At 38.3% G+C, this 24,636-nt stretch overlaps 1 protein-coding gene across 3 annotated transcripts in view; it reads left to right on the top strand.

Moving 5' to 3' along the window:
- FNDC3A (fibronectin type III domain containing 3A) overlaps positions 1-24,636 on the top strand; it is a 127,874-nt gene that overhangs the window by 12,020 nt on the left and 91,218 nt on the right. For all 3 annotated transcript variants that reach the window (XM_050895290.1, XM_050895298.1, XM_050895307.1), the window contains exon 2: positions 6,450-6,578. In XM_050895290.1, coding sequence (XP_050751247.1) covers positions 6,477-6,578 — 102 coding nt within the window. In that variant the 5' untranslated portion in view covers positions 6,450-6,476. The remainder of the gene's footprint in view (positions 1-6,449; positions 6,579-24,636) is intronic.

Genomic DNA, 24,636 nt, shown 5'->3' with positions numbered 1-24,636 from the left:
CACCCCAAAGGGTTGTCTTGTGCATCCCCTGGGGTGTGCACACCCCACTTTGGAGACCACTGATCTACAGGGTTGAGTTTTTGCAGCCTCTCCAGGCAACCTATGCCAGTGCTACATCACTCTCATTGTGAAGATGTCTTTTTTTCCTTTTACGACCAGACAGAATTTCCAGTGGTGCAGCATGTGTCCCTCACTTACTGTACTTCTGCTGTGTGCCTCCAAGAAGCGTTTGATTTAAGGCTCTTGATAAGCATCCTTCAGGTAGCGGGATCCAGCCAGTAGGTGACCCCCTGGCTACTCTAGTGCTCTTAGCTTCTACTTGTCTTTCAGGGGCTTAAGCCCAGTAACAGTCTTTGTGGCATCTCCCTTATACTGGGGAGGACAAGGTGGCTGGGAAGAGCAAAACTGGACATGGTATTCCAGATGCCACCTTATAAATGCTGAGTAGTGGGGAATAATCGCCTCCCTCAGCCCATCGGCTGTGCTTCTCTGCTAATACAGCCCAGTACGCTGTTAGCCTTCGTTGCTATGAGGATGTGTGCTGCTGACTCATGTTGTTTTACCTTGGTGATCCAGCTGATTTAATGCTGATGTGTTTTCAGAGACTATCGTTAAGATCAGCTGCTAGTCTCTTGGAGATGGAAATGCTGATCCTTTGCATGTGCAGAGGAAATGCACTGCCTAATGATCTCAGCCTTATAATATTCCTTAACCCTTAATGAACAAGTGACTGAATAAAAAGCAGAGTTGTATATGTCTTTAGAACATGAGAGTAATGCCACAGAAACATTAAAAGGGCCAAATCTGAAGGCATTTAAGGATTGAGTTAAATTGTCATTACAGTTCAGGATGGCAAACTTGCTTACAGTACTACTGAGTGGAACTCAGTCTTTGAGCCTTAACGTCATTTAGCCTTTTGGCTTGTTAGTGTAATCCATTCCGTAATGGTTCCTCAGTCATAAGCACTGGAGTCACTAAACAAATCATGTCCAATAAATTTAGATGCCTTCACTTTGCTTCAGCTTTGATAGCCTTCAGAAAAATCTTTTTAAGTCTTTTCAAATTCATATGATAAGGAAAATGAATAGCAGTTCAGTTGGGGTAGTGGGGAATAGGTAGTTTGCTACCTAAGTGTTGTACAAGGCATTAACCTACCCAACTTGGTTGAAATCTCAGGAGACCTTGTACTTTCCTTGCATCCTAGGACAGACTCAGTGCAGATTCTTAAAGAACACTGTTAGCTGAGTTAGCAATCCTGCATTACACTTTGAATGTCTACTACTAGTTCAGTATATTCAGTAGCAAGACAAGAAATGAGATAGCTGTTCATGCAGCAGTTGTTGCTGTGCATGAGTCAGTATAGATTTCTAAATAACCATGCCTTTAATGCGCCACCAGTAGAAAATTACTTCTCAGCTGCTTCTGCGCTTAGCAACAGTGTGTTACCTATCTATTCATCTATGTGTCGTCTTCCTTGTCTGGTCCTTTTTAATATGTCCACGAGAGTGGTGCAGTGAGTTGGCCTTAAATAAATCCTTAGATTTATCCCATGTGTTATTTTACCCCTTCTGAAGGCTGCTGCATCCATTAGTTTTCAGTGGTGCACGAAATCTGACAATAGGCTAGTGAATTGTTTGTAGTGGCTCTGCAGGCTAAGCCTTAGCTGTTGTCCAAATGCAAGTTGCTTTTCTTGTGTCCTTTTCAAGACCTCACTAAATCCTGAGTATATTGGGAAACTAGATGGAGTTGGAAGACAGTTATATCATCCAGAGGAGTTTTATGTGGAGTAAGGCTGAAATTATGGTATGCACATACTTTGCTTTCAGTATTTTCAATATGGAACAGTATTTTCAAGAAGTTATAGTCACTCGTACTACCCTTTTGAACAGGTATCAACAGCTCTAAGTCAGCAAATTGGAGACAAAGCTTGTTACGTTATTCCAGTAGAGATTGTAGTTATTTGCAGCCAGAGGCAGGGAAAATAACTTCCTTGTTGCTAAGTGAGGTACACCTGTTGATGTAACTGATACAGCCTTTTGGGGACCTTGTGTTTGGCTGTCCACTTTATTCTGTCCTTTTCAGAATCAACCCTTTGCAGGATTGAGTTCATTCTTTTTTGTTTCAGAAAGAATAGCTTTACCTTTATATATTAAAACCTTTTGTTGTGCCTAGCTTTTTAAGCTATTCATACAACTTTAGTGGAATAAAGTGACTTGGTCTCTTATCACTGTCATGGTTTGTCATTTCCAGACTTCCTTCTGACTTCCTGTTTTCTTTTTTTTTTTTTCCCCCCCTGAGAGCTGAGTTAAAAACATCTTCTATAATGAGAAGCCAAGAACTGATACCTTCCCTTCCTATTGGAAACTCACATGCTCAACAACTCTGTATTTACTGTTAATATTTAAGGGCTGTCTGTCCAGTTTTAGTCCATGTAATATCTGTTCTGTGTTTTGTTGAAGATAAATGTTGTGTAATGCCAAATAAGGTTTAAGATTGTTTTTCCAGTTCTCTTATTAGTAACTTTAAAAGCAGTATCTGTCACCAGAAGGTTCTCATCAAGTTAATTGGATAAGCTTTTTTCCATCAATCATACTTATCTTTTAATTCTTTACAAATAACATCCAGTGTTGACTATTCACTTTTATTTTAAGGTCTCAGATCGCTCTTTGCTAACAGGCCTAGATTGTTCCATTTGCCCTTTTACAATTGAGTATTTAATGCAAGACTTCTAGTTTTCTTCCAGAGCTCCGAGACTTTCCCAGGACTCAAGTTATTTGCAAGTCTTTTTCAAAGATCTAGGTAGAGCTCTTCTAGAAGTCTTGAATGCAAGCTATCTGGGTCTGCTGATTTAAAAGCTCTGTGCCCATTTGATATCCTTGCATTGAATGTGATATAATGGCACTTATTTCCAAGATATGTTTATTGAGCATTTCTGCTTATGTTGATGCCAACCCTTTGTCCATTTTATCTGACTTCTCCTTCTGCCACACAGTACTTCTCCCTTTTCAAATTCCTATCTGTCTTTATTTGTCCTCATAGCTAAAAAGAAAAAGTGCCTGCAACTGGTGGACATACCACATCTTACTGTCTGACCAGATTATGCGCACTGACTTGTACAGATTGCTGCCTCTTGACTACCGATAGGGAAAAGGCTTTTGATGATACGTGTAGCATAGACCCACTAGTCTTCGAGACTAGTTCAGTGGCATTGCAGAGAAATCTAATATTGTATTGTGAAGAAAGCATTGATTTATTTTTTCCCTAGATTGATTACACAGTCTGACAGGTAGCACTTTTATTATTGTTGTAGAGGGTGTCAGGAATAACACTATACCTAGTACCTCCTGTCAGGGTTTATCGATGAGCAGTGTGCTTTGTCTCCAGAATAAATCAAACACTTGGATCCAGACATGGAATTTAGCTGTGTCCCAGTTAAAGCACTGAAGGCTGTGTGCCAAAGGTGGACTACCCACCTAAGCACTCGGGTGCCTGTGGGAGCCTAATTTTCGTGTGAATCAAATCATTAAACAGCTGTGCAAGAGAATGAATGAATGAACCTGAGACCAAATGTTAGGTATGTCCAGAGCTACTCCTGTCTTGGAAGGGCTGAACAAGTTGTCATGACAGTCGTATTTGAGTCAGTTTGGGTTATGTTTAATTCTCACTGGTGTCCAATTTGATAGACATGTTTTGATTTATGCCTAATAAATGGTGATAGCACTGAGTGCATCACAAGTTATGAATTCAGTCAAAAGTCATTGTGTGTGATAAAGGAGGTTAGTGCTTTCTTACATAAGAGACTAGTCATTAGCATGGTGGCTTGGGAATAATGAGCTGGATTCAACATAAACCTGGGGAAATTCAAGCCAGTTTAGTCTGGGAGTGTGTTTTGTTATAGCTTGGAGTATGGGAATTACCTTTCTGTCTGTGACACTTTAGATAGGAGCACAAAATATTTGGAGCTGTAAGATCAAGAGATGGCACAAGAGCAAGCCTAGTTGTAGCTATCGTGGGAGGAGGGATGCCTTGATTCTAACCTCTGCTTCCAGGCTGTGCGTTCATTTTACATTAAACGGTCATTGGATAGTATCTTGGGAAGCTTACCATCAAACTTGCTAGCTTGAAAGATGATCCAAGTAACTTTCATCAGCCCTCTGCCACCTGCAGAAGTGATGGGGACTGACTGTAGCCTGGAGGATTTTTTGATGAGTAGGAAAGCTTTTAAAGTAAGGTAGGAATATAAAACTCTGTCCTCATTGCTTGGGAGACTAATTAGTCTGGCTAAGCAGGTATAAATGACTTGGCATAAGCAGTAATGAATTCTTAAGTAATCACAGTTAGGTTTCAAAGTCTTTTAACCTAGAGGGATTTTCCCCCCCCCCCCAACTTTTAATCTCTGCAGAGTATACCAGGAAAGTAAATGAAACCTCTAACATAATTTCAGAATGCGCTTTTTTCCCCAAGTTCATAGTTTTATAGTAGGACAACCTTCAGTATGGGAATAGCTAAATCATACTGTATATGTATAGCTGTACAAGAGGCTTGTAGTGCTGTGTTAATGCATTTTCTAGAAGATGTGAAGTCTTTGTTCTGTGTGAGTCGTCTTGTACTGACAGCACTGTACTACAGATTTCAACCCACAGCAGGTGTACAACAACATCTGCCTTAGAGGGCAAACAAGTAAAAGCAGTCGGTTGGGTAGGATGGAGATAGTTTTAGAGAATGCTTCTCAGTAGCAAGCTGTAACAGCAGCTCTTTAAGTTAGCCAAATATCACCTCTAGACCTTGGTACCAAAGTCAGTGTCATTAAGCTGACTTTAAACGAAGAGATGCCCAATAAAATTCAAGGAGTGATAAAGTAAGTTACATGCTATAACTAGTAAGCATCTCTGTTTATGAGCAGACAGTATATCTGTGTTGGAAGTTTAGAAGTGCTTGTAGAGAGTTTCATTAGCCAGATGATATCAAGGCAAAACTTTAAAAACCTGTAACACTACTGACTGTCAGGCTGTGTAACTTTAAAACGGTACCTACTTATTTTTACCAGGCTACTGTAGTAATGGCTAAGAGAGGCAGATTAGCTTTAGAAATACTGTACAACCTTATTCTCAGCTTAATCTTTATGTCTATGTTTGATGTTAAGCGCTGTTTTCAGATGCAAAATGTGATTAACTTGTGGGAATTCTGAATCTATCATTTACCTCTAGTGAATTCTTTCCATCTGTCTTTCTGTTTTGTTAAGAAATATCAATTTCTCAGTTCTTGTTGATCTAATTCTTTTTTTTATTTCAAAAGCTAAGTGTACTGAGTCTGGCTGGGATGTAATTAAGACCAATACGCTAAACCAGTATAACTTAGTGATTTTTTTTTTTTTAACAAAATGAAATACAACTTCAAAAGCAGCTTATTAGACTTGCAATACATATTTCCAGCATGGAAAAATGGTAATCTTCAGCTTTTCTGGTCTTAATTCTTCCATCCAGTCTTCATATAGCACTAACGCACAAAATATCATAAAACATATTACTTATGACTTGTTAATGTAATTGAAAGGAACGCTCGGCTGAATCCTGCTTTCTGTTATGCTGTTACTTGACACTCATCAGAGTTGAAGTGGATCACTGCTTTCATGGGCCTCTTGCCTGTGTGGCTTTTTTTCTTGTCATCAGATTTCATGTTACTTTACAGTGTGTGCTAGTGAGGGCTTTTTCCTAGTACAGTTATGAGGATTATAATTTTGTGTGCAGGCATTATCTCTTTTTTCCTCAAGTTTTAGCTGCTGGTAAAGCTATTAAAGGGCCACTGGTTATCAAAATGACACAGCTTTAATTGTGTGGGTCTAGTACATTTTAAAAGTAAAGAAATGTCAGATTCTGCAGAAGATTTTTTTTTTTTAATTCATTTGTGTCTTACTTGGACATTTCCTAGTAACTAGTTGTTCCTAAAACAAGTGTCTCGTTCATTATAATAGTAGAAAAAGTGAGTTGGTGATTAAAAAAAGAAAAAAGAAACAGTGTCCCTGTTCGTAGATCTTGATTTTTACCAGTTTCATATAAACAAGAACACTATATATGTAAGTTCTAAGGCAACTGCTGCTTTTTTTTTTTCCCCCCAGTAGGCATTTTGTCAGCAGTGCCAGTCAAACTTAGACAAAATCTTGGTTTATAATCAAAGTTAAAAGATTCAGGTTTGTTAGCTCCAAGGCTGTGATGTATCATCTTCTAAAGTTCAGCCGCTAGAGGGGGTCTAAACCACCCTCTGTATGAGTAAGGCTTATACTAGCTGGCAAAACACATCTTCAAGTTTACATGATTGCTGGAATGTTATTGAAACATACTTTCTAAAGGTGTCTAATTTCATAATCTTTTTTTTAAGTGAGGATGTTTTTTAAGAGTAATTATTCAGAAATATTTATATAGTTTAACCATTTGAGTAACTTTTCCTTGCAGGTGATCTTGTGAATTGGTGTACCATCAATGATGGCAGAACATCCACCGTTACTGGATACCACTTCGATTATAAGTAGTGAAATCCCTCTTCTAACTTCCCCTATTGTTAGTGGGGATGGAGCACAACAGGTAAGGAAACTTCAGTATCTTTTTTTTTTCTTGTTCCAACAGCATCATTGACATATTGACATTGTAAAAGATAGTAATCCTTCATCTGGAATATTTTTGTGCAGCTTTGGTCATGCATGTGTTTTAGAGATTGAGGTAAAGGTAGAACTGGTGCAGGGAAGAGATTTGTAAGGAGTATGAAGCAGAAAACCTGTCTTGTGAAAGATCGTCTTCATAGAAGGATGGGACCAAACAGCTGCCAAGTTGTCTAGCCATGCTTGAGTCTTAATTTGGAAGCTATATATTTACATTACCACATAACCTTGTTAAGGTTAATAAACCTTCCCCTATGGTAGAGCTTACTAGCTCAGACGCAACATATACTAACAGCTCTATGGCTTCTAGACTGACATTTGCTTACAACTGGGTATCTTGAATGGTGGGACTTGCTTTTGTATGTTAGTGTCTGCCTGGACACTTTTTTTTTTTTTTTCCTTTTTAGACAAAACCAGTCAAGGTGATAGAAAAACTTATGATTGTGGTTTCGGAACACTTGAGAAAGGTCAGCTCCAGTGAGGAAGAAGTGTTGGCAAAAACATATACATTCTCCATATCTTTAACCTAGGAAAAATATTTTAACCCCCAGATAAGCACAGTTCTGGAGCAGCTTCCAGTGGAAGAAAAGGAGTAAAAAAATTAAGTGGTTTGAAGTATCTGAATGGATTGAGAGATCACTGCCTGCGATAGCAAGAGACTGAACTTGATGATCTAGGGAAGTCCCTTATAGTCTGCCGTTCCCATGTTTGATCTTTATGCAGAAGAAATAATTATTTATCATAAAGAGGAATTAATTTGTAGGGTAAAAACACAGACAAGAGCTCTAAAATGAGACTGGAGAATGGATTGCAGCAGTTTATTAGATAAGGTTTGGGCTGCAGTGAGATCTTCACAATGTAGGAGAAGCTTAAATACAGAGAAAGAGCTGATAAATCTTTTTTAATAAATGTATGGACAGAACATTCCAGAAAAACGGAAGAAACAATATCCAAACTTGCTTTCTCTTCCAGTTCTTCTTTCAAATACTGACATTTAGAAGTAGTAATCTGTAACGTGCAAGAGAACTGTTGCTGTTTCCTTACCTGTTCTGCCTTGAAAAGTTCAATTTTAAAGCCTTACAAACAAAAAAGAATAAAGCGTGCCTACGCAAAGTTAAACATACCACCTGCATTTCTTTTCTTTACCCAATTGTGAATATTCTTTCTTTTTACTACTGTTGTTTAAAAATTCTTATAGATGTATCACAGAACCCTTGAGGTTGGAAGGGACCTCTGCAGATGATGCAGTCCAGCTTTCCCCCACTCAAAGCAGGGTCAACTATAGCAGGTCACCCAGGACCATGTCCAGTTGGCTTTTGTGTATGTCCAAGGATAAGGGACTCCACAGCCTCTCTGGCAGTCTGTTGCCCAATACTCAACTCACCTTCACAGTGAAATAACTTCTTACATTTTAGTGGAATTTCTGTATTTCAGTTTGTGCCCATGGCCTTTTGTCCTTTCACTGGGCATTGCTGAGAAGAGTCTGGCTTGGTTTTGTTTATTCCCCAAACCTTCAGGTATTCATGCACACTGATAGTATTATCTCCCCTGGTACATCTCTTCTCCAGGCTGAACAGTCCCAGCTCTCTCAGCCTCTCCTCACAAGTCAGATGCTGCAGTCCCTTCATAATCTTTGTGGCCCTTTGCTGGACTCTCTCCAGTATGTCCATGTCCTTCTTGTACTGGGGAGCCCAGGACTGGACCCAGAACTCCAGATGTCTCACCAGTGCTGGGTAGAGACAAGGGAGGGGGAGGGATCACCTCCCTTGACCTGCTGGCAACACTCTTCCTAATGCAACCCAGGATGCTGTTGGCCTCTTGACTCGAGGGTGCCTTGCTGACTCGCATTCAACTTACTGTCTGCCATTCTTTTTCTGAAAAGCTACTTTCCAGCCAGTCAGCCCCCAGTGTGTACTGGTGCATGGGATTATTCTTCCTCAGGTACAGGACTTGGCATTTCCCTGTGTTGAACTTTAATATTTCTGCTGGCCCGTTTCTTCTGCTTGTCAAGGTCCCTCTGGATGGCAGTGCAGCCGTCTAGTGCATCAGCCACTCCTCCCAACTTTGTATCACTTGCAAACTTGTTGATGGCGCACTTGCAGACTTGTTGATGGTGCACTCTGTCCCATCATCCAGGTCTCTAAAGAAGACAGTAAACATTATCTGCCCCAGTATCGACCACTGAGGTAGGTGACTAGTGCACCGCCTCCTGCTGGACTTTGCATTGCTGATCACAACCCTTTGAGACTGGCAGTTCACCCAGTTTTCAGTCCGCCTCAGTGCCTATGTTCAGTCTGTACTTCATCAGTTTCTATGTGAGGATGTTATGCAAGACAGTGTCAAAAGCCTTGCTAAAGTCATGATAAATGGTATCTACTGTTCTCCCCTCATTCACCAAGGTAGTAATTTCATTGTAGAAGGCCATCCAGGTTTGTCAGGCATGATTTCCCCTTTGTGAATCCATACTGACTACTCCCAGTCATCTTTTTATCTTTAACGTGTTTGGAAATGGCTTCTAGGAAGCTTTGCTCGCTCATCTTCCCAGAGCTGAAGGTGATGTTGACTGGCCTGTAGCTCCCTGGATCCTCCTCCTTGCCCTTTTTTGACAATTGCAGTGACATTTGCTTTCTTCCAGTCCTTGGGAACCTCCCTTGATCACCATGACCTTTCAAAGATAGTTGAGACTGAGTTACTTGTTCTGCCTTCCCCAGAAATAAGATTATCAAGCTGTGCTGTCAAGGTTACTCTGTAATGGTGCAAAATTTTCAGTCAGATATGAGCTTGAATGTTCTTTTGGGGATACTTTTTCATTAAAATGTCTCTTTTTCTCCTGCCAAGCAAGATTAAAACTGGAAAACAAGCAAAGAATTTATTCAAAGAAATGAGTGTTTGGGGGTTTCTGTTAATCTTCTTAAGGGAAAAGCATCATATATGCTGTCGGTGTCCTTTTTTATTTAAAAAAAAAAAAGGCAGCTCATTAAGAATACTGTCTAAAGTGGAACTGGTAGTGGTAGTGTTTATTTTTAAAAAGAAAAAAGAGAATCTTCAGAAAGCATTGGGCAGATTCTCAGTCATCAATAAAGTCAGTTTCTTCATTTCATGATAACTGGCAGTTATACCACAATGTTGTCTATTGTTCTGTGTTCCACAACATCTAGTGAAAGTTGCGACTTTCTTTTTCTGTCCTTCCTTCGCATCTGATACATGACTCATGAAGAATCTGCAAATGCATTTGTTCAGTGGCAGGAAACTTTGCTGGAAACCCTTTTTTGCATCTGGTGATTTAAAAGCCGTCACTAAGTAGAAAATACGTTATATATCTGAAATACGGGAAATCCAGAATTGCAGGTACTGCTTACTCTTGTCAAGGTTGCCCAATTAAGACTTAGGCCACAGAAAGGTCAAGCAGGCTATTACTTATTTGTAAGGGTCTTAAAATTATTTGTTATGTTTGTTTTATATGGTACGCTAATGAAAGGGGTATATACTTTCAAATGAAGTATGATGTATTCAAGTACAAAACATTGTAATTCTGAGCCTTTTTCATATTTTTTTGAAAAATACTTTAACCTGAATATTAGTTCATTGTATTCCTTTTTTTTTTCTTGTAACTTTGAAGCTACAAGAAGTGTGAAGACTTCTGCCTTCATGATGGGGTTGCTGATTTTTCTGAAAGTCTCCTATTTGCTTAGCTACAGTACACACATTCTGTAGGGGTTACTTCCTTAAAATACAAAAACTACTTCTCCAGTTTCTTTCATAACAGCTTTGTGGTGTTGGATTGCATAATCTATAACATAATCTGTAGTGCTGACAGAACTTGTGTTCCTGCAATCAAAATTCTTCTGTCTTCATAATGTGTAGGTTGGACTGTAGCTATTCCAATTAGTTTTATTCAGTCCTGACTGAAAAGATATTGAAAACCTAGTAGAAAATTCTTTATTTAAATATTTTTTTATATGTTGGTATTTCCTATGTTAGACTAGTTAACTATATCCTAAACTTGCAAGTTTTTGTTCGGCTGTAAAACATCTGAGGATTTTTTTAATCAGTTCCCCCCTCCTTGCATCTTACCAGAATTAACTATTATAATTATTGTGACTTATGTTATATATACTGCATAACTGAGTTACCAAATGAATATAGACCATTCAGTACTTTTCTGGAACAGTTCATATCTTCAAGATAATCTATTTCAAATACTTGAAGTTCTGCTAGCAGTTTAAATGTGAAATACCAGTACAAATATTTGAACATGTTAAGATGAAAGGTCATATGCTTCAAATAGTGGAAGTGTCTGATCAGGTTAAAGCTGTAAATTTCCACCATGTTTTAAAACAATCCACAACGAGGAATGTGCATGTTCAGGCAGAAAACATGGGGAGCTTAAAGTGTGTGGAAGTTCATAGGCTATTCAGTGCTGGTGTGGGAGACTCCCTCGTTCTGTGTCCCACAGAACAAGGGACTACTGTTAGTTTCATAGGACAAAACCGGTGAAAAGGAAAAGCAAAGACCAAGCCCGTTAGCTCCTCCCTCTCTATTAAGCACAGAAGTACTACTTTTGCACCTTCTCATCACTGTTCAACTTAAGTGGGTAATGTACTTCTTACATCTTGGTGGTGAGTGAAGTTGTGGATGAAGTATGGAGAAGATCCATAGGAGTTGATAGAAACCAAGTGACACTGAGAAAACATGGTATGAGGACAGAAATGCTTGAGGGTTTTTCATGTAAGGTTGACTACTGCAGTGAGGCTTTACTGATTATTGCAGAGGCTGAACAGGAAGGATGTGCTTGATTATGTGAGTCCTGATTTGGTGGGAGGAGGTAAATTCACGATTGAGAGGAAAATGAGGAGGCAAGAGTTCAAACTACTTTCTTTAACACACTTTGTTTTCCTGATATTAGAATGATGTTAAATTGTTTTGGAAAGTTCCTACAGCACCCAGTGCTATTCCAAGACATATCAGTAAATTGCTGACACAAGTTTGCAGCAGCCCTGGAGTTCTGGACCCTCTCCGCACCTTCCTGCTAAAGCTAGCAGTTGCAAAGCGAGACATCCCTATATAACCTTGGTGTCCTTTATTACCAAAAAGGTAGATAGCACTCTCCTAAAGTAGCCCAATACCTGTTAACCGTTTCCTTTTCTTTGGGGAATGGGACACAGTGTTTGACCTTCAGTCAGCTTTATTTCTCAGCAAGGTATAGTGATAAAGTAATACTGCTAGCTTGGGAAGCTGATTGCTTATCCTTCAAACTTTATTTAGAAGTTTTAGATGCTTAGTGAGTTTTCAAAAAGTCCCACTGTGTGTGTATATACATGTCATATGTGTCTATGTGTGTGTACATATGTAATATCTTGTGTGTATATATATACTGTGTGTGAGTTTAAGTGCAAATTCTTTGAACTGAAATAGATATTTAGCATCAAATCTACAAGTTAGTATTTCTAAAACCGATTTCTTCTTTAAATGTTTAAACCTCTGATCTTAAAGTTATTATTAACCTGTTATCATAGGAGGAAGTCTCCAGTCAGCAGAGTAATAGATGGCTATAAAAACAAATGAAATAATTCTGAGAATCCCCATTTTTTGGCTTTCAGATGGTTTACATACATAGAGTTGCAGCAGAAATGTAATGGTGAAGATGTAAACTAGATTACAGAATGCTTTTCCTTAGTTTTAGTTCTGATGCTTCTGTTTCTGAAAAGCATATGGTACATTATCAAGTTCCAGCTTGCTTTTTTTTTTTTGCCTTGCTGCTGAAAATCAAGCCTAGAACTGCATATGTTTCATGATCTTTTCGTCTACAAGAAAAAAAAAAAAATCTGTGTTAAAAGTTGTTTAACAACATGTACTGTTATAACTGTTCTCACTGCTTTCCATATTGTGCTGTTTTCCTTTGTTTTATCTGTGTTTTGATTTCAGAGTACGGAGTACATGCATGGCTGCTTCTGTCTTTTTTTTTGGTTGGGTTTTTTTTATGTACTTCCCCTTTGGCTCTATTGAATTAGCAGATACGTCTAACTTTTCCTTTCAGAGATTCATTAAAGTTTGTTTTAGTTGACAATTATTCTTCCATCCTTCAGTGACTTCATAGCATTGAAGCGCACGAGAACTGTGTTCACTGGAACCATTGGAACTCTTCTGCATGTAATGTTGCAGCGCCAGCTTACAGAAGCTGATTATCAAGCTGCATTTTTTTCCAGGATTGACTAGTACTTTTGTGTAGCACCCATCACTGGAAAAAACATTATCAAACTTAGATGGGACGTTCCATATACAAAAAAAAAAAACTTATCCACAAAAGTTTTTAACTGGTTGATGGCTAGTATTTTTAAAAAACACCACCACCAAAAGAAAAAAAGCTATGAGGATGTGAGTTTTGATGCCTCAAGGTTATTAGATCCTTTCTGTATCTGAGTTAATCATATTTTTTGGTCAGGAAGAGTGAAGTTTTGTCTTAGTTAAGTGTAAATTTTTTTTTTTGCCTTAGAGATCAGAATTTTCTCTTTATGTATTGTCGTGGTTTAACCCCAGCCGACAACTAAGCACCATGCAGCTGCTCGCTCACTCCCCCCACCCAGTGGGATGGAGGAGAGAATCAAAAAAAATAAAACTCATGGGTTGAGATAAAGACAGTTTAATAGGACAGAAAGGAAGAGAATAATAATAATGATAATAAAATGACAATAATAACACTAAAAGAATTAGAATATACAAAACAAGTGATGCACAATGCAATTGCTCACCACTCGCCAACCGATGCCCAGTTAGTTCCCGAGCAGCGATCCACCCCTCCCGGCCAACTCTCCCCAGTTTATATACTGGGCATGACATCATATAGTATGGAATATTCCTTTGGCCAGTTTGGGTCAGCTGTCCTGGCTGTGTCCCCTCCCAGCTTCTTGTGCCCCTCCAGCCTTCTTGCTGGCTGGGCATGAGAAGCTGAAAAATCCTTGACTGACTTAGTATAAACACTACTTAGCAACAACTAAAACCATCAGTGTGTTATCAACATTATTCTCCTACTAAATCCAAAACATAACACTATACCAGCTACTAGGAAGAAAATTAACTCTATCCCAGCTGAAACCAGGACAGTATTTAAACTGTACCCTTGATTGCAGATGCATTGAAAACTTGCTTTAAATTTCCTAGAAGAAGCCATCATCCTCAGAGAAAAGTGAGGATTCAAAATTCTTTGGTGTATAGTTATGTATGAATACTATGCTGCTTTTGGTTAGCAGAAAGCAGCATCAGATTTATTGCACAATTTATACTAGCATCCAAATATATTTTAATATTTGCTGACTGAAAATAAATGTAGAAACAAGAGTGAAGGCTGTGTAGTTCATAGCCTTTCCTACTTGTATTCAGTATGAAAATTCATGGAATGAAGTACCGTCATAAAACTTCTCTGAGTAATCTTCCTTTCTCTCTAAAATGTCTGTTTTCATTTGCATGATATGAATCGTAGATTAATTTTGGTCTCTGATACAGTAGATTCCTCCCAATATACTTGAGGCAAGATTTCCCCTGTTGAATGAATCTCTTCAGAAACTGACATTTGGGAGAATTGGATGACATGTGAAAATCAGATTTAAAGTCAGTTAGTCACTGTCGGTTGCTAATATAGTCAAGGGGGAGAAATAAGCACGTCCAGAAGATGATCTCTTTCCTGTTTTAGGAAGGTGACTAAAGATCTGTACTTTTCTTTTTTAATGAGGTGAGAAGGTGCAAGTTGCCTGGAGCTATGTGCATCGAGGTAGCCCAGTTCCTCTCTGCAGTCTGTTGCAAGCGGGCCCAGTTCCTGAGTCTGCGTGCTCCTCTATCAGTAAGGTTTGGAAGGGTACAGCTATGTCAAGCAGTGTCCTGGACTCGGGCATGTTCCTTGGTCCCCTTCTCTCCCCTTCTCTGCGCTGTGGGACACTTAATGCCAAGTACGCCAGGACCTGAATGCCAGAGTCCAAGACCTCTGAAGTCATTCTTATTGCTTACATACGTTTCCTCAGAAGATAGCTATTGTAATCTCTCTGTAAGTTGTGACAAAACTGTAACTGCTTTGCAAAGTCATATTTTTAACTACAGAAACTCCACTCTTAAAATATGTGAGAATTACACACTTTGTGAACAAGTAATCTGAAGTACATCCCCTGCTAGCTGAAGCCTGTTTTTTCCCTAGGAAGCATTTCTTTACCAAGAGGGTGGTCAAACACTGGAACAGGCTTCCTGGAGAGGTGGTTGATGCCACAAGCCTGTCAGTGTTTAAGAGGCATTTGGAGAATGCCCTTAACGACATGCTTTAACTTTTGGTCAGCCTTCAATTGGTCAGGCAGTTGGACTAGACAATCGTTGTAGGTCCCTTCCAACTGAAATAGTCTATTCCCTGGTGACTGAGAGGTTTCTCTATTTATAACTGGGCAAAGTCCATCTAACCCTCTGTGTATTACAGAATTATACCCTTTATAGAGCGGCCAGAATGACATTCTCCAGGAAGAGATAGATTTACACAGCATAGTAAAAATGGCTCTTGGCTCTAATTTTTCTCCCTTTCTTTTTGAAGTAGAGGAGAAAATATATGCAAAAGGATTGGAGTTATGGAGATTTCTCCCACCAAGCCCTTGGTCCAGTACTGACTGAGCCTTCCCAACCTGATTAAATTGAGGATGTAGCCTTTAATTTCTCTTCCAGCTGAGGTTCATGTTGTCACACAGTGTTTTGATATACAGTGATACCCAGATTTGCACAAAGCTGGGCATATAGCGTACTTTATCGGGGAAAAAAGGCTGCTTTAGAAGTTCTATTGAAACTCCTAGCATTCTAATTCTTTTTAATGAAGTGCTATTTTGAATAACTAGAGAACACAGTTCTTCCGTTGGCACTTACTTTTGTGCTCTATTTAAAGTAGAAATGTTAAAGACACATCCATCAGTCTTAAATATTATGGGATTTTAACTTGCTATATCACCAAACAGGAATCTGAGCTGTCAGAAGCAGTGCTGGGAAATACAAAATTCTCTTCTAGTCCACATACTTTCTAAACCAATGGCTTATATATTTCTTAAATCTTCTAAACTCTTCAGAAACTGAATGTCCAAATTCAGTTTCAGCTTGCTTATTTCTATTTTTCTCTTAATTGTTACAATTGCATTGCAGGAAGGGGATTGTTTTTAAAGGATATTTATTACAAATTTTGATTTGAGTTGTTGTTCAGCAGAGTTCTTTAAAAAAGGAGAAGGTAGTACATTTTTCTCCCACCTATCACTTTCAGCCCTTGAAACAACTATATAAATTACGGAATACTGCACAGCCAGAGTGAGCTCAGCTGCTGCATGCTTGGTAAAGATCTCCACCAGTAACCTGCTGTTCATGGCACTTACTGGTTGTAGGGGAGAGAAACAGAGTGTCTGTCCTGCTTGCTGGGTCCTCTTTTTGTACTTCAGAAGAGTGGAGGAAGTCAAGACAAGGGCTGAAAGGGCTCTGCCTCAGCCTACCGAGGGAGAATCAACTGTAGCTTTATGACCTTTCTGAAATAATGTATTCAGCTGTTAGGCCAAAGGTTGATCGTGACCGCTTTATAATGTTGGATATTGTTTCTCAGTGAATGCCTGACTGGTTGCGTACACTTTCAGACATGTCCAGATATTACTGACAAAGAAATTCTTTTAAGTAAAGTGTCATTGAGTTGCGTCATTGTTAGCAAATCTGTTAAGTGTCCACCTCGCTTTGTTCATATTGGCTAGCTTTCACAATGTTTGTAGGATTTTTTTTTTTTTATTCACTAGGTATTGTACGGAAGGCAAATACTCGCAAAACTCAAACAACGGCACAACTGTTCAGCTTGTTTCAAATGTGAGCTTACCAGGAAACTAATTCTTCCCCTCTTCTCAGCATTAAGATCTTCACAACAGATTCAGAGAGCCTGGAAGTAGGCAGTCTTCAGAAGTACTCCCCCCCCCCCCCCCCCCCCCCCCCCCCGGGAAACACCGAATAATACCTATTCGACATAGAGCACTTTGTGGCAACTGCTGGTACAGCCTGCAGTCAAAGCATGGGAATTGCAAAGTACATACAGTTGAAGTACAGCTGAAAAGTGTCTTCAGTTTTGATACTCAATTGAAATAATTGGAAGCGTGTTTTGATTCCACAAGTGTTGTGAAGAAGACAGGATTATTACAGGAAGAGAAGATTTTTTTATTATTATTTTAAATATAATATCTAAAAAACTGTTGCAAATCAGATCAAAAATCTTCGGAGTGCCTGGCTTTCTTTGAGCAATGCCACATGTAGCATTTTACAGCACTTTTAGATTTTTTTTTTTTTTTTTTAAGAAATTAGGTTTTTGATTCTCTGAACATTTAGTAGCATCTTAAGCAACTGGGGATTTCGGTTTTCTTAATTGTAATTTTCACTTCAGACAATCTTTGTTAAATTACTTAGTTTTCCAAAATTAAATTGTCAGTCTTCTACCTTTCAGTGCATCTAGATGCAACTTAAATGAAAGTTTACTCCCTGATTCTGTTTTGGACTGTTGAAAATACGCAGATTGATCAGGGAAAGTGCCTACTGAGGGGACTAGCCCCTGCAAAGTATTAGCTGAAAGCTTAGCCCTTGCTAACCACTTTGCTGTGCAGTGCTCTATCCCTCATCCAGTTTTGCTTAGCATTGTAAAGCTGAAGTCCTCTGGACTTCAAACAACAAATCATTGTGAAATGAGAATAATCTGATTGAAGTCTTCCAGGTTTTATTTATAGAGGTTCATGTGTCTAACCACTGGCCAGGACCGGATGCCTCAGAAAGTTCCAGAGTTCAGTGACTGCCCCTAACACTGCTTCCTTCTAATTCCCTGTAAACAAGGATTAGCTTAAAACTTTGAAGCACAAATCTTTGTCTGTTGCATTATCCAGATTCTTTGAAACACTTCTGTTACCCTTATGTTTATACTTCTACTGATTTAAAGATATAATAGTGGGATTATTTTAAGTAGCAAATTTTCTGTGCACTCCCTGCTAACCACACTGTGTCAATGCTAATGAAACAGATTGGGTTTGCTGTAAATGAGACAAATAAAACTTTGCTTAGCCAAGCTGTGAGAACTGAGAATGCAAAAGAGAAGAGACAAAGCAGAAACAAGTAGATCAAAATTGTAAGTATTTCTCAAGAATAAAGAATGAGTCAGACACACTTACGGAACATACACTCACACTGTTATACGTGGACACTAACAAGTCTTTAATATTTATCAGTGACATTAGATGCAGATTTTAATGTTTATCTTTTACTGGTTCTTCTCAGAAAACTTTATATTTTTTACAAAACAAGGCTCCAAACAATCTCTTTTTTTTTTCCCCCCTCTTCCCCCTCCCTCCCCCCCGTGATCAGCTTTCTGCTGATCATCTTTCACATGAAGAGAAGGGGGGGAACCATATAAGTACAGTAAGAATTTAAAAAACCTTTTCATAAATAAAATCAATTTGCTAGAATAAAAAAAAAAAATCACCAATTCTCAGATCTTTCCAACCTGCCTTTCTACAAAAAGCAGTGGAAGCTTATTGAAATCTATAGTTTTTGAATGTCAGTGCCACTGAACAGTCTAGTCATCTTTCCAACCTCCCTGTTTCCAGTCCCTTCTAGGGATATTCTGTCATCTTAGTGCATTCAGTGGCGCTGACAGTATCTTGTAGCGGTGGTTAAAGATGAAATGTTTGCTGATTTTATTATCTGTCAGCTGCCTTTTAGAAAAATGACGCAGAGTTGCTTGCTCTCTCCTCTGAAAATATACATAGGCCTTAGGAGCATGTCACTGAAAAGATGGCTTCTTTCTCTTGCTTTCTTCAGGACATGCTGCTACTACCTGTGTATGCTGAAATAGTTTGGATTGTGTTTGTTTTTTCAAAATCCCAAACATGTAAATTGTTACTGCAACATATTATGTAACATTTACTTAATTCTGTATGGATTTCCTCCCTAGTCCTGAAAACCAAGATTTGTTAATGGCCTTTACTACTCAGATCTTTTCTGTTCTTCATTAGGAAAGTGTTAATCTCCATATATGGAGCAGTTAGATCCCTCTAGATTATCAGTCAGTATTAGCAGATGCTAGGGTAGAGAATTGTGTAGTTGTGGGAAACCTGTAAATCGGAATTTGCTCAAATAAATTTGGTGGAAAATAGAAGATTTTAGAACTTTAGTGTTAAGAACGTTGCATCGTGTTACTTGGACAAAGATCAATGTCTTAGGACACTTACAAATGATGATGAGAAGCCTGTTTTCTTCTGTCATTCATACTAAAAACAAGATAATTTAAGGCAAAAAAGAAAATTCTAACATTACTTTTCCTTATAGATACCACAGAAATGTTGTGTGCTGAGTCTGCTATGAATTGGTATGGTATAGTACAGAGCTCAACCTAGAGTTTTCAGAACTCTTTATTGGTTACTAGCCAACATAAATGGGGAAGGGAGGAAGTATTTAGGAAGTCTAAAAGAAGATGGAGATAGAAGAATCTTACGGAAGATGACTTTAAGAAAGAATTAGTTGGAAGTAACACTCTTCACAACCATGAAATTCTTAAATTGTTTTAAATTGCCAAAGGCTTAAGATGCTGTTTTAATTTAGCTTTTATTCCTGATGTATCAGCTGTTCCTATTTAATAATCTCATGCTGTCTGTAATACCTGTTACACAGATCTTTTGCATTTTTCCATTTAATCCATTTTCTAAGTGTTAGTGGGTTTGATTGTGGAAAAGAGTAGTTCATAGTCTCATTAGCTTTGTTATGAACAGGAGATTTTGAACACACAATCAATGGAAAAACAACTTGTGCCGCGTTTGTAACTGACATTGCCTTAGCTGGACCACAGATGTGATTCCATCTGGCAATTCCTGTGCTGCTAATGAATAACAACCCTCAAGTCTTGCAGTGTTCTTTGATCAGTAGCTTTTAGGGACATACGAATACTGTTGTACTAGTCCTACAAACAGGGAAACTCTGGCATAGGTGAGGTGACAAACCCACAGATCACAGTAAGTGTACATCGGAGCCACAACAGTTAGCATATTGAGTCTGTGTCCATTTTCCCCTGTTCACTGGACCACGCTCTCTGGAGCCGACCTAGATGTAATGATTTTCCTTGTAACAAAAGACTGTACATAGATGGAAAAACAGCTGCTTTGAAAACTAAAAGTAAATATTTTCAATACTAAAATTATACTGGATGTAAATAACTGATACCTTGAGCCTAGAAAGTTTTTACTTGGTAAAAAATTTCATGCTGATCAAACGTTAGGAATATGACTTGAACTTAAAATAGCAGAAAGTTACCTTTTTCTTATCAGTTGGCTGTAGGTTTGAGTCCTTTTACATAAAAGTGTGTGTGTATGTACACTTGCTTATTACCTTTGAAGACACTACTGTCCAAGTAATTTTTAAATTTTTTTTATACCTCAGGCAACATTTAATCAGTAATCTCATGTTGTCACATTCCAGACACCAAGTTGTTACAAAGCAGTTTCATGTATCTTGTCTGCCTATGGGTTAGGACTTAAACCAGAGTGATGCATATGTGGTATTTGAAGTAATTTTGCACAAGAAGGGAGGGATGTGTGTTTTGCCCTACGTAGCTGTCTTTCTGCAGGTGAGGGTATGCCAGTGGGCCCCTGCTATTGTTGGGATTAAAGACCGCAGATGTGAGATTGCCAGAAACTAATATTGGATGTTTTCAGTTCAGCTCTTAAATGGAGACTAATAGAGGGGAAACCATCTTTGTCAGCCATCTGAAATGTCTTAAATATTAATATCTAATAAAGGTATTTCTGGTTATAGTGTTATTTAGGGCAGACATGCATGTAAATTATAAAGTAAAATTGGGAAACACACTTCTTTTCACGCCTGTTAATAAATGCACAGTATAGAGTAACATAGTACTTAAGAAAGAGAGCAGTAGAATCCAGTTGATTATTTCTTTGCTGTATCTTTTTATTCTCTTATAAAGTGGTTTTTTTCCCCCCCTCCTTTCTGGCTTATTTGCGAACTGAAGTCATGAGCTGCATCATAGATTCAACTATAAGTCAGAAGTTGGTTCATTCCAAGCTAGTATATCTTATCTGGGAATCAGGAGGCTAAATGAAAAATGCAGTTATAAAATGGCATATATTTGGAAGCTTTGTTCTCTTAAACCCGAACCTTCTGTTGACTGACGTTAGATGATCCAGAAGCAGATGCTGCAGCAGCTATTTGTTGATTTAGTTGCTATGGTGACATGATACATTCGTGTACAGCAGGAAGCTCACTGTACGTTGCCTAATTTGATAGGAAGGAAGGCTTGAGGTAGGTATTGCTGACTATATTGTTAATTGATCCTACCTTTTCACATCCTGCCTCCACATGTTTTGTGGATGCAGAGCTATAGAGGAAGGTAAAGGGAGATACTCTGGCGTGGTGTTTAGGTTAAGGTGCCCTGTTAAAAGAAGGGGGGGGGGCCAGTGCTCAACACATCACTGAAGATTACCTCAGTATTAAGTGAATGGAACAGACTGGAGCAGCCGGAGTGGTGACTGATTCTTCCTTCATCCTTTGTCACTGTGGTAGCACCAGTTGAATGAGAGAAATAAAAGGATGCGAGCAACAGTAAGTCAAAGTGCTAAGGCTTTTGAAATGGGTTACGAGATAAAGCATGTCACTAATTAACAGCTTGATTGGAGCTATTAGTGGAGAAAAATGTAATTGTTCTGAATACGTGCCCTAATGACAGCGCATAAATGTGGCTTTGCCTGGAAGTTGTGTTGTATTATATTTGCCCTTTTCCAGAAATACACCCTTTTTTAATCTTGTTGCAGACAGACTGTTAAAGATACAGTGTACATCTTACGAAGGGCTTGGCTGTACCACCCTCTTAACAGGTTTAGTTAAGTGCTTTAAAATTTTTTTGAAGTCAGAATGACCAAGAGCGTTAGCTACAGTGTTTTCCTAAATTTTTAAAATGTTCAAAAATGAATTTACCTTTGTCCTTTTGGCTAAAAATACTTCTCATCAGTACTGCTGAGCTAATTTCAGTTGCAGTATTTTTAGACAAACCACTGCTGTCTTTTTTTTTATGTTGATATATATTACTAGTGCATTTAGAAATATGATTTTGGTGAAGTCTTTCCATTATTTGTGACTTTTGCTGATAATCATTTGCTACTGACTCAGCACCTATAATCATATAATGCTAAACATAGATGTTTTCAGATTAATAAGAAACAAAACCAAAAAAACCAACCCCAACCATGAAGCTCTTGTCTCTTTCCTAGTAAAACATCTCGGAAAAGAACGTTGTTTCTGCTAGTATAGAAATGGATTGTGGTTTGATTCTCTTTAAATTATGGTTTCAGAGGTCCAGGGAAATGTTTTGGAACACTTTTTACCCTCTTGGTTTCTAGGAAGTTTGTTTGGAGGAAAAAAACAAAACAACCTACCACCCCAAAAAACACACACATGCCCCAAAACCACTCCAGAATGAGAGAAAAACAGAACTCTGCTTTCCAGTAGTACTGTTTTGCTCCAATTCGCAATCTTTCTTGCTGTACAGGAACAGTCTCTTACTACGTTATTTCATTTAAGTATGCTTTAACCACAGTTGTAATATAACATACTCTTATTTCTTCATATTATATATGATTTTAGCAATGGATAAAATTAACATGTCCTAGCTTCACCTCCCCACTTTCTCCTTGCCTTTTTACTTCCCCACATTTTTTCAGTATTTTAATATGTATGCCAGACTATGAATTGGCTTTGCTGCTAAAGGATTGCTTTTTTTTTTTTTGGTTATGATATATTTAGTGGTAGATCTATTAGCATTCGTGTTACGTATATTCAGAGGCTTTTAACTTGGTTGGAAAATTTGTCCCAGATTTCACTCATTCTGGAAAAATACGTAAATTCACAAAGCGTAACTAACTTCTTTTAGAGGAAGATATCAAGTAACCCATTCAGTTCCTCTCCCCTTCAGTGGGAGGTGGGGGGTGGCTGGGGAGAGGGAAGGTTTCCAAATATCCCTTTACACTGAAATTCAATCCGGTTCCTTTGGTTTTCTTGCCTTTGTGGCGGTAGACAGTGCTAGCCTATGGAGAGAACAGAGTGCCAGTTCTCACGTGGACTTATCCCACAACTTCACGCATGACACAGTGTATTTTGGTTTCTTGAGCCTCAGTCAGGATTAAAAAACTTAACCTTTTTCTTTTCCCTTTCAGAAGGCTGATGGTCCTTGATACTGAAGGATGTGTTTGAGAGCTAAGATATTTTGGAGAGACAGAGAGCGCTCAATGGCTATAGATTTTTCTTTTAATGCAGATACAAAAATATTTCTCTCGTATCCCAGTAACTCTAAAATGATAGTTTCAATCTTTCAGCTAAGGCTTTGCTGGTTAGAAATAAACCCATAGGTATTAGGAAGACTATTTTTAAATGATGTTGTATATTCAGTAGCTAATAACTTCTACAGACAGAGAAGCTTGTAGGTATAAAAGCATTTATTTGGGCAACGCAATTTGTTAACTGCTGCAAAAGACTTGAAAATGTGGCTGTGAATACCAAACTTGTAAACAAAATTTTACTGTATCTGAATTGAATCTCTTGATGTTTGTGCTGGTTTAGAAGAGTTAGAAACTGTATTTCAGTCAGTCCTGTCCTTTTAGAAATACAGGTATTATTTTAACTGTGGCTGTAAAATGTGTAATACTTAAGATCATCCTTATGTGGTAAGGATAAGCTAGACTCTTTTCCATAAACCTTACTCAGATCTGATGTGCAAAAATTTCCCCAAATTAGGTACGTCTTCATAACTTTATGGAGCAGGGTGGAGGAGAAGGTTAGCAATTGTCTTAATTCTGGATTTGTTTTGTTTTGTGCCTGTGTGAAAGATCATCTAGTATACTTCTAGACACAATCATTTGCTGTTTGGGTGGTTTTTTTTTCTTCAGACTACATTTAAACTTCTAGAACCTAAACAATAAATTAAAAATATTATCTCTGTATATGTGATCTATTAGCAATGATATTTTGCATATGTAGTTTTTTCAAATAAAATCTCTTTTGCCTTTCAGATTCACTGCATATATGTATTTGATAGAAGTGGCAAAATATTTTTGAGGCACTGTTTTTTGTCTGGCTGTATCATGTGCGTGTTTGTATTTGGGGAGGGAGCCTTGTTCTTTAGCCTTTAAGTTTTATTCAGAGAGCTGCTTTTGAACATGTATAATGGTGAACAAAAGATGACAAATGTGTTGAACTTGCTATAAGACATCTTTTATTAAGTTAGTTTTCAGAGCTCATTGACTTATTTCAGGTTTTACTTACTGGCTTTTTCTTCCTCCATAGGGACAGAAATAGTTTGGACTTCTAATTGTATTTACAGTTTCTGCTATGGAAAGATGTTACCTTAAAACAGTGAAGTAACATGCTTGTGGATTAGTCCTAAGCTTTCTTGTTTTCCTGCTCTGCAAGTCTTTCACCTCATCTAGGGCCCTTATCAGCATGAATCCAATTTTGGTATTGGTACTTCACAGTAATGTCCGCAGGTTTTATTTCGGTCTTGCTTACTAACCACCTGATGGAGAACAGTCATTAATTGTGCAAGCCTGTTTATAGTTTATCACTTTTTTTGTGACTGAGAGCACTGGGAAAGCTTTTCCCTGGTTGTTGTAATGTAAATACGTGTTTGTGATGATGCCACAAGTCTGACGCTGCCTTTCTTTCCCATCAGCTAGCTGAAATTATTTTGAAACCTGGCAATCTGCTAATACATCACTACTTCTGTTAGTAGGATGGAAGTGCAAGTAGAGATGCTTGTAGAAGTGTGTATCTTACTGACAGAATGAAGAGTCATTTTTAATTGTTATTTCAGTGGAGTTAATGGGCTTTTTGGCCTTTAGTGTGCAAATGAACATATTCAAAGCAAGATTAGCTAGCTCTGTATTTTAAATTCTGTTCTGTCCCTCACT

The sequence above is a fragment of the Gymnogyps californianus genome, chromosome 1, assembly GCF_018139145.2.
Source record: "Gymnogyps californianus isolate 813 chromosome 1, ASM1813914v2, whole genome shotgun sequence".
Classification (NCBI taxonomy): domain Eukaryota; kingdom Metazoa; phylum Chordata; class Aves; order Accipitriformes; family Cathartidae; genus Gymnogyps; species Gymnogyps californianus.
This window is presented reverse-complemented; position numbering and strand designations above follow the sequence as displayed.